This window comes from Propithecus coquereli, unplaced genomic scaffold (genome assembly GCF_000956105.1).
Source record: "Propithecus coquereli isolate 6110/MARCELLA unplaced genomic scaffold, Pcoq_1.0 Scaffold633, whole genome shotgun sequence".
Taxonomy (NCBI): Eukaryota; Metazoa; Chordata; class Mammalia; order Primates; family Indriidae; genus Propithecus; species Propithecus coquereli.
Genome location: NW_012152319.1, coordinates 555,485 through 565,270, shown reverse-complemented (window position 1 = coordinate 565,270; position 9,786 = coordinate 555,485). Strand labels below are relative to the sequence as shown.

The following is a 9,786-nucleotide window of genomic DNA, read 5'->3' as shown; positions in this document are numbered from 1 at the left end:
TTCACATGCTGTCTGGGCTGCGAGCTCGCTTTGTGCCTCAGAGTCGAGTAGTTGCAGCAGAGATGCTGTGGCCCACAAGGCCTAAAATATTTACTCTCTGGCCCTTTATCGACTGAGCTTGCCAACTCCTGTCATAGGAAGAAAGGGGAAGAGTTAATGGACAAGGGAGGGCAGTGGGGTCGCTGGGCAGCACGGAGGGTCCTCATTGTCATTTGTTCAAAGAGAGGCCACTGGCTTGAGGGGTAATTGTTTAGACTAGGAGCTGAGTATTTGGAGGTCACTGAACTCTTCTCTTTACTTTTACATATTTTTGAGAGCCTCCATCACGAAGAGTTACAGCAAGGCCAGGCGGCATGGCTGCGTTTTCCTGCTGCGTTGAGCAGTTCAAGAACAGGCATGGAGGAAGCAGGGAGTTGGTTTTATCAGGGAATTCCAACAATGCCAGAGAAAGGTGGGGGACGAGGAAGTGTATGCAGGAGAGTAGTTGAATGATCAGTGATGGACGCTAAGCTGCTTAACAGAAGGCAGGACATCAGAGGGACGAGTGATCGTGGTCAATGGTAGTGGGGCCAGTGGCTCACAGGCCTCAACGGGCTTGGCTTCCCTGGGAGCCGAGGTGCTAGAGATGGGACAGAGGGGCTTGGGCCAGAGGTTCTGGAAAGGATCTGGCGCTTGGTAACGTGAGGTCTGGGATGTAGCCATAGGTGTGGATGGTTGAGATGGGACAGGATCATTGGAGGATAGCGAGGGGGAATTTAGAGGCATGATACAGAAAGGATCATCTAAGTAGACACGTGAGTCACCACGGAGTATGACAGAAGTACAGCTGGGGAGACAGAGCGGGGCCAAGCCCCCACCTTCACCAGTCCGAGGAGCGTGGAGGAGCAGTGCCCCCACTTGGGCGGGCTCCGGGTTCCCGTTGAGGGAGAAGGTAGGCATTCCCGGAAGCCGGTGGTCACGTGGGGGTTTGCTGATGGCAGACCCCCTGGGAGCAGTGGGAGGGTTTCGGGAATGGGAGAGTGTTGGAAGAGTGTGCTCAGAGCTGTGGGGGTGACAGGAATCTGTGTTGTGGGCTTCTTGTGACGATGACAACTGACAAACAGGGACAGAAGGCATGGGGATGGGTTCCGGTGGCCAGCTACCCAGACGGGATGATGGTGAGGCCGAGTGCTGGGCAGAGGCTGGGCGAGGGGTGGTCTCACCAGGACTGCATGAGACCCCTTGGCCCTTGTGTCTTCCTGGCTCCCACCTGCATTTCTCTGACCCTCCCACAGCAGAGCTCTTTGGCAGTTGTATTGCTGTAGCCACTTCCTTTCTTCTCTGCGACCCCCCCGCCAGGCGTTTGCCCGCATCGCTCCACTGAGGCAGCTGTTACCGAGCCCACCGGTGACCGCTGGGGCCGTGTCCAGAGGCCATGTCTCAGTCCTGACCCTGCCGGGCTCTCGGCAGTATGTGAAACACTCACCTAATTTCAGATGCTGTGAAAACACACCATTTCATGTGCTACCAGGAGAGAGAAAACTGGGACTTTGCAGCCTTCTCTGAAGGAAAGCCTGAGTCTTTACCGTGGTCTTCCAGGCCCCCACGGCATCTGGTCAGGTCGCCTCTCTGACCTTGCCTGCTGCCACTTCCCTTACTCCCACTGAGCCTGGGTCCCCGGGCCGGCACCTCCGTGCCTGTGCCCCCGCTCTCCCCTGCTCAGTGCGCTCCTTCTGGCCTGTGCTCAAGTGCCCCGCGTCAGAGAGGCCTTCCTGCTGCCCTGGGCCTGTCCCCCTTTCTCTGCCCTGCTTTACCACCACGTCTGTCACCGTCTGCCTGTTACGTATTTGTACGTTACCTGTCCCCTCCTCTAGAGTTTTAATAAACCCTATGAGGCCTGGGTTTTCCTTCTTTCTTTCTTTCTAACTTCCGTATCTCTAGCACTCAGAATGCCACCTGCTTAGGGGCTCAGCAGCGTTGAGAACTGATGTTGTGTAACTCTCGCTCCACCTTTCCATAGCGCACAGGCGACACCAAGCCCAACTTCTTCCAGGACTGCCTGATGGAGGTTTTCGACAACCTGGAGCAGCACATCCAGAACCCGCTGGTGCTGCAGTCGATCCTCAGCCTGATGGACAGGGGCACCATGGTGCTGACCACCAACTACGACAACCTGCTGGAGATCTTCGGCCAGCAGCAGAACAAGCCCATGGAGTCTCTGGACTTGAAGGATAAGACTAAGGTGCGGGCCGGGGCGCGGGGTGGGCGGCGGGTGTGAGGAAAAGGCTTTGCGTGTTGGCCCCGTGGGGGTGAGAAGCAGCTTTCACTTCTACAGTCATGAATTAATAATCATGGAAGCTCATGAACTGGCAGCTCACGGGCGCTGCGCCCCACAGGAAGACAAGACGCCGTCTACAAGGCTGCGCCCGCCCTTCCTCGGGTGTGTGCTGCGCTGCTCAAGGCTCTGCTTACCGCCTGCTCCCGCTACTTCCTGCGTTCCGTCCTGTAGGGCTGCGAGCGTTTCTCATCCGCGTTTATTCTTTTCAGTCATTGTAGGAAATACAGGCGATAAAGAAAATAATAAAAGCAAAATCACCCATAGTCCTATTGCTATGAATTTTTTCTTAAACAAATTGGGATTGTAATATATGCAAAGATTTTAATCCTAATTTTTTCCTTATTATTATGTACTGTGAGCATTTTCTTGTCATTAAGCTGTTTTTGAAAGTGTGATTTTAAATGGCAATAGGATTATAATAAATTATAATTGTTACCCTTCCTCTGTTATTGTTAACGTATTTTTGCAGTTATAAATAATGCTGCAATGAAAATCTTTATACTTTTCTATCCCTGTTTATTCTTCAGGATCAATTCGTAGAAGAGTTTCAGGGTCAAAGGGTGTGGATATTTTAAAGACTGACGGTGGCCAGGCAGGAGGACTCCTTGAGTGCAGGAGTTCGAGGCTGCAGTGAGCTATGGTCATGCCATTGCCTCCGGCCTGGGTGAGACCTTGGGTTTGATAGACAGGCCGGATGTGGTGGCTCAGCCTGTAATCCTACCACTCTGGGAGGCCGAGGCAGGAGGATCGCTTGAGGTCAGGAGTTTGAGACCAGCTTGAGCAAGAGGAGACCCCGTCTCTATCTACTAAAAATAGAAAAATTAGCCAGGCATGGCGGCGCATGCCTGTAGTCCCAGCTACTCAGGAGGCTGAGGCAGGAGGATCACCTGAGCCCAGGAGTTTGAGGTTGCTGTGAGCTAGGCTGATGCCACGGCACTCTAGCCCAGGCATCAGAGTGAGACACTGTCTAAAAAAGAAGAAAGAAAAAGAAAACACTTTTTCCCAGATAGGTTTTTTCTGAGTATAAAAATAATACATAAAAAGCAGTAAGTAAAAAAATAACATATAACTTAGAAGTGAAAGTCCCCACCACCCCTCTAAAATAATAACTCTTAACAGTTTGCTGTAATCTCAGAGGTTGAGGATGGTTTCTACATAACTGTCTTTAAGGAAGTTCTTTATTATATAATATGACAGCAATAACTAGTGCTAACAGCTGACTTTCTTTTATTTTTTTTCTTTAAAGTTGTTATATGCAATTTCTTATTAACATTTAGAAATGTCACTAAGTTCTTAGCACTAATCACAGTGAAGCTTTGATAATTAGCTATGTCTTAAGAAAATGGTTCCCGTCATTAAAATTTGTTATAGCCATTTTCAGGAACCTTAATGACTTCAGTGTCCTTAGGGCTTATAAGATGGCTTTAACTATGGCCAGCTTTTAAGATCTCTGCAGTAACACATTCAGGCAAGCAGATCTGTTGGCTGGCTTCCCTTATGGATTAAAGGTATAATTACAAATTGAAACATCTCTTTTTCTCCAAGGTAAGTTTGAAAAACTATGACTCTGATTTGAATATTTTCTTTTATCTGTTTGAAATAACAGGTTTTTTTTCTTTGACTTGGCTTGATTTTTGACAGGTCCTTCAATGGGCAAGAGGACACATCAAATACGGAGTTCTTCATATTCATGGATTATACACAGACCCCTGTGGGATGGTGTTGGATCCATCAGGATATAAAGATGTCACTCAGGACCCGGAAGTAATGGTACGGTCCGTCCCAATTGGGCATTGGCTGCATCCTCTGAGGAACGTGTGGTGGCCACTGGCCGTTTGGCTGCAGTCTGGGTGGTTTCCCGGCTCCAGACATTCCTGTCGTCTGGGTTGGCTCTCCACACGCCGCCGAGGGATGGGGCATGTCCTCTGTGTTCCCAGTGTCTCTAGAGCCTGGCATAGCGCCTGTGTACTGAGTAGGTGCTCAGTGAACGTTTGTTGGAGGAAGGCCGTGATTCTTTTCTTTTTTTTTTGGGGCAAGGTCCCGCTCTGTTGCCCAGGCTGGAGTGCAGTGGCGTCATCATGGCCCACTGCAGCCTCCAACTCCTGGGCTCAAGCCATCCTCCTGCCTCGGCTGCACAACCACTAGCATTACAGGCGTGAGCCATCGTGCTTGGCCTTGTGATTCCTTCAAAAGCATAGATCTGATCCTACCCTCTCTGTGCCAGCCCCAGACATTCAGTGTTTCTCTGTAGCCCAGGGATACAGCAAGACTCTTCAGCATGACATTGTAGGGCCTTGTGCAGTCTAGAATGTTCTCCTCACCAATTCTCTGTCTTCATCCATGCATTCTTCCTGTCTGAAATTCTCTCTTCTCTTTAGTTTTAAAACTTCATTTTCTGTGAGTCTTTCTTGGTGCCCTAGACAGAAAGTGTGGAAAAGCTGTGCTTGCCAGCACTTTCCAAATGTTTCTGTTAGTGCTCCTAGAAACTCAGTGTCTCTGCGGATTCACTTGTGAGCTCGGGGTCAGGTGCTCTGGGCCTGTGTAACGCTGGGGCGGGATGTCAGCAGGACGAGTGAGTGGGCAGATACTTTTCAGTTGCACAGTTGGTTATAAGAAGTACCTAGGCTGTTACTGACCCTCTCTAAGATGCTGGATATCTGAACTGGTGCCTCTCTACTGCGCGCCTGAGGGACCCCACACGGTCTTTGCTTTCCCTGTGCCCGCCTTCTTGGTCACTGTTACTGGTCCCCTCCCCAGCTCTCCTGCCCTCATTCCCAACAACCCTATTCTCCTGCCCCTCCACCCCGGAACAGTCCCCATATGTGATACATTGAGACAGACATTAATTTCATGTGCGTGATTCTGAACTGGACAAATGCTAATGTCCTTATTTTATCAATATGTTTTAGTAATTTAAAACTGAACATAATTGTAGAAGATTTGAGCCGGGTGGGCCATACACTGTCCTTACCGCAAGGTGTGCTCACCTGGTCACTGACTTCGGGCACAGGCCAGTTGTCCTGGCTGAGGTAGGGAGAGGCACCCTGTCCTTGCTGAGAGGTGGACTCAGCCCAGCTTTGGCCTTTGTTGCCACAGATCCCTGCTTTGGGGTGACCTGAGTGCCACGTGGAGAGTGTATACTGTTCTCACTGTGTCCCCACTGTGGCCCCTGGGAAGGCCTGTTGGGGAACAGTGACGTAGTAGCACACACATGTGACTTGATGGCTAGTCACGAGCTCTTGCTGTCTCTCCAGCAAGCGTCCTGATTTCCTCATTGGCTTTCCCTCAGGAAGTGCTCCAGAACTTGTACCGCACCAAGTCCTTCCTGTTTGTGGGCTGTGGAGAGACCCTTCGTGATCAGATATTCCAGGCTCTCTTCCTTTACTCGGTGCCGAATAAGGTGGATTTAGAGCACTACATGGTTGTGCTCAAGGAAAACGAAGACCACTTCTTTAAGCATCAAGCGGATATGCTTTTACATGGAATCAAAGTCGTGTCCTATGGGGACTGTTTCGACTGTTTTCCAGGATATGTACAAGACCTCGCCACTCAGATCTGCAAACAGCCAAGTCCAGGTACTGCGCTGCTCAAGTACAAAGTACAAAACTCACAGGCTGCTTCTGGTGGTTTTCCTTTTTTATTTTTGATGCTATAATTCATATACCATAAAATTCACCAACCTTCCAGTTACTTTAAAAAAAATGCCTCTGGGTAATTTAAAATTAGAAGATTGGGATGGTTGGTGTGATAGTGACAGTCTGTACATAAAGTAACTTTTAAAGTTTACAGCTGTGCACACGTTAGACACATTCATTCACGTTTGGGGATACCTTGACCGAGAAAGAACACTACCAGGCCGGCTTTATCAGTTGTGACATTTAACACCTGAAAGATGCAGATATCTTATAGCTTTATCCTGGCTCAACAGTTTGGAAGTTGAAACTTCAGAAGCACAAATGGTTTTTATGAAGACATTTCTTTTCTCAAGTAACCTATTTCCCCTGTTCTGCTGAGTGCAGCACTCTTCAGTAACACTCCTCGGCCCTTCTTTTGGGAATTGTTCCTCTGTCAGGAAGGACCGGGATAATGGAGAAATCCCTAAACCTGGTCCTCTCCACATCGGGGAGGGCGTGGCTTTGCGGTCGGTATCACGAAACGCTGGCGAAAGCGAGCTTGGAGAGGTGCGTGCTGGCTCTTGTACAGTGGGAACAGGAAGCGCGGGCACACTCCCCACGCAGTGGAATAGGTTCGCCACAGAGGTGGTGGTTGTGACCAGTCGTGAACTGGGAGACTAGAGAATGCACAGGTAATCCAACAGCTAAGTTGTTGCTTTTTAACCACTAGCACTTTCTTTTCAGAATTGCTAATAATTAGTAAAATGGGCCAGTTTAAGTTGCATTTCCACGAATAAAAACATAATTAGGGCAGTAGTCAGTTTCTTACTAAGGGCAGAAAGGAACATATGCTTGCCAAGCTATTAGGTGTCACATGCTGCTACAAATTTTACATTCTTGACTTTATTTGATTTTTTAATAGCAGTGTCCGCCACTACTAACTAGGTGATTTTATGGATGATGAGATAAGCTCACAGAGATGAATAACTTGCCCAGTTATTGCTCAGACATTTGGAGCGGGCATCAGGATGCTTGCCTGACAGCAGAGCCAACGCGGCACTCGGTGCGTCCTGGTACCAGCTCCAGTGCGCGGCTCTGCTGGGAGGCCGTGGGCGCTCGTCCCTGCCCCGCGCACCGCTCCTTCCTCCACACCCACGACTCCCCGGAAGACCGGGCTGACGTAAACCCTGGGCGTGCTCAGACTCCTGGAGTCTGCTGCTGGGCGGCTTCCTGTCCCTGCTGAGGCCCCTCTTCCAGGCCTGGGCAGCTAAGTGGGTTCGACGAGCTGCCAGAGGGCTGAAAGATCATTCAGATTTTAACCTGTCTGTGTCATGAAGGACATTTGTCCTCGGATTCAGGGAGTACCTCTCCTGATGGGAGAGGAGGCCCACTGACGCCAGCAGTATCAGCCATCGCTCCCTGGGTGCCAGCCGGCTCCAGGTGCTTCGCGCAGTTGTCCAGTGAGTCCTCACATCTGCCAGCCCTGGGAGGTGGACGAGGAGGGCAGGGAGTCGCCCGCGGTGGGCTGGAGCTGGCCGCCTCAGAGCGGCCTGAGGAGGAAGAGCGCTGAGGTCTCAGTGCTGCTGACTGCTTTTCTTTCTTCCTCAGATGCCGATCGAGTGGACAGCACCACGTTATTGGGTAAAGCAGATCTTTATTTTTGCCTACACACTCCACTACATTCCAGGCACTAGTTGTAAAGTCATAAAAGTATGTTTCTCACATTAAAGAATTGGCCTGTAGCTAAACAGCCACTGAGGATGTTGACAGCCACGCCTTTGGTGCAGTCCCTGCCGCAATGAAGGGACCGAAAATCAGCCTTCGACCGGGAAGCACAGCTTCTCAAACGTGGGCCACCTGGCACCCGAGAATAACGTCCCGTCCTAGAACCCAGAGTTACAGGGGAATCGGAACAAAGTTCTATTTGTGTTATACCATTTGGGGCAAGATGTAGGAACTTAGAATGACCCATCCCTTCTGAAATTTTAATTATAAGGATTTGACCTTTCATACAGAATTTTCTGTTTAAAACTCATTTGAAATGTGAATGGTCTTCTTGTTGGGCTCAGTTCTGCCTGTTTATAAATTAACAGGACTCAGCTTCCTCCATTTGTGAATTGGGCCCCAGCTGCCTCCACTTGCTCGGTCAGCAGGGTAAGAGGGGTTCTGGTCAGTGGGCAGAGGCCTCGCGTGCAGCCCTGTTGGGCCCGGCCTGTCCATGGATAGGAAAACGCACATGGTGCGGGGACTGCTGGCCTCACTTCCGGTCGGTGGTGGATGAGGTTCAGTGCGGGAATCATAAAATCGCTGGTCTCAGCTTTCCATTTGCACCGTTTCCACGTGAGAGGACATGTTTATTACGGTTGTGTTACACTTAAACGTGACTCCCAGAACCATCGTTTCCTTTTGAAAGAGGCATTAACTCGATCGATACAATCTGTAGTGTGTGGCAGGGATTACTTGGCCAGTGGCTTCAGTAGGATCAAGGACCTCCTGGTCTTTGGAGGGTGGATTCTAGCATGAATAAGCTTTTTACTAAGTTTTCATCTTTCAGGTAATGCATGTCAGGACTGTGCAAAGAGGAAGTTAGAAGAGAATGGAATTGAAGTTTCAAAAAAACTCAGACAATCAGGTATGGGAGTTGAGTTCTTTCTCTTTGTGGGGAGCTGTCTCCAGTTTGCAGTCGCGGTTACGGGGCTGTGCTCTGAGGCCCGGCAGGGCGAAGGAGGCGCACGTTGAGTCAGAGTCAGAGAGGCTTGGAATGGATCCTGGCCTCTCGCTTCCAACTGCCCAGAGGCACTCCCTTTTCAAAGTTTCTGTTGATTTAAGTAAGCATGTTACTGAAGAGAAATGCACCGAGAAAGTGTACAGATAGGAGGCCAGCTCAGTGGATTTTCACAAAGTGAAAACATCCATCTCATCACACCCAGTTCAGGAAAGAGAACATTGTCGGGAGTCCCCTTGCCACTTCCCCGTCATTCCCCCGGCACCCAGAGGTGACCACTAGCCTGATTTATGCCACCTTAGTCTCTAGAGAAAACCACTGTAAGTCATTTGGGTTTTTTTTTTCACTACCTCTGTCACTAAGATTTATTTAAACTATTGAAATATTTCTTTAAACTACTTAAATAGGCTACTTCCGTTGACACTAGGAAAGGTGACCTAGCTCACTCATGCCGGCCTTTCTCCTTTCCTTCTCCTCCTCCTCCCAGGTTTTGGTAGCACTGTGTATTGTTTCTCAGTCTTCACGTTAAATACGGTACTGAGACCTGCCTCCCAACATGCAGACTGGGCTGTGACGGCCCCTCCTCACCCACTCACCGAGCCTGCCGGCTTCGTGTTGTCAGTGCCAGTCACCGCGGTCACTGGACAGAAAGGAAAGGAGACCTCCGGTCTGTCAATATGTTGATTCTAAAAGTTGGAAAACAAAAGCATTTACTTGATTCAAACAGCGTCAGTATTCTTTCCTGGTTAGCCAACTTGCGTGTGAGGTTAACGGGCCCGCCACCGTGACTCCTGGCCAGTTGCAGGGCGTGTTCTCAATGTGAAGGTCAAGTGTGGATTTTTCCTTACATTCCATTCTTCATATTGAGACCTTAAGACATTTGTGTTGCTGTTTATTTTTTGAGGAGGTTCTGGATTCCCCTTTGCCCCTTGTTGTCTGTTATTTTATGACTTTGATAGATAGCTTTTCAAATCTCTGGAGACACCGGAGGCCTCCTTGGTCACCTGACTCTACTCCATTCCTGAAAATGTTAGGATAGAAGATTTTCACATAACAAGAGTTTATATTTTATTACTTTATATAAGAAAACATCAGTAAAACACTCTTAAAAAACCATATGGTAAGCCACC

General features: G+C 49.3%; 1 protein-coding gene across 1 annotated transcript in view; it reads left to right on the top strand.

The window, feature by feature from the left end:
* Positions 1–9,786, top strand: part of FAM118A (family with sequence similarity 118, member A) — a 30,953-nt gene that overhangs the window by 19,055 nt on the left and 2,112 nt on the right. The window contains exons 4-8 of the mRNA XM_012659778.1: positions 2,000–2,221; positions 3,959–4,087; positions 5,607–5,892; positions 7,540–7,572; positions 8,486–8,563. Coding sequence (XP_012515232.1) covers positions 2,000–2,221; positions 3,959–4,087; positions 5,607–5,892; positions 7,540–7,572; positions 8,486–8,563 — 748 coding nt within the window. The remainder of the gene's footprint in view (positions 1–1,999; positions 2,222–3,958; positions 4,088–5,606; positions 5,893–7,539; positions 7,573–8,485; positions 8,564–9,786) is intronic.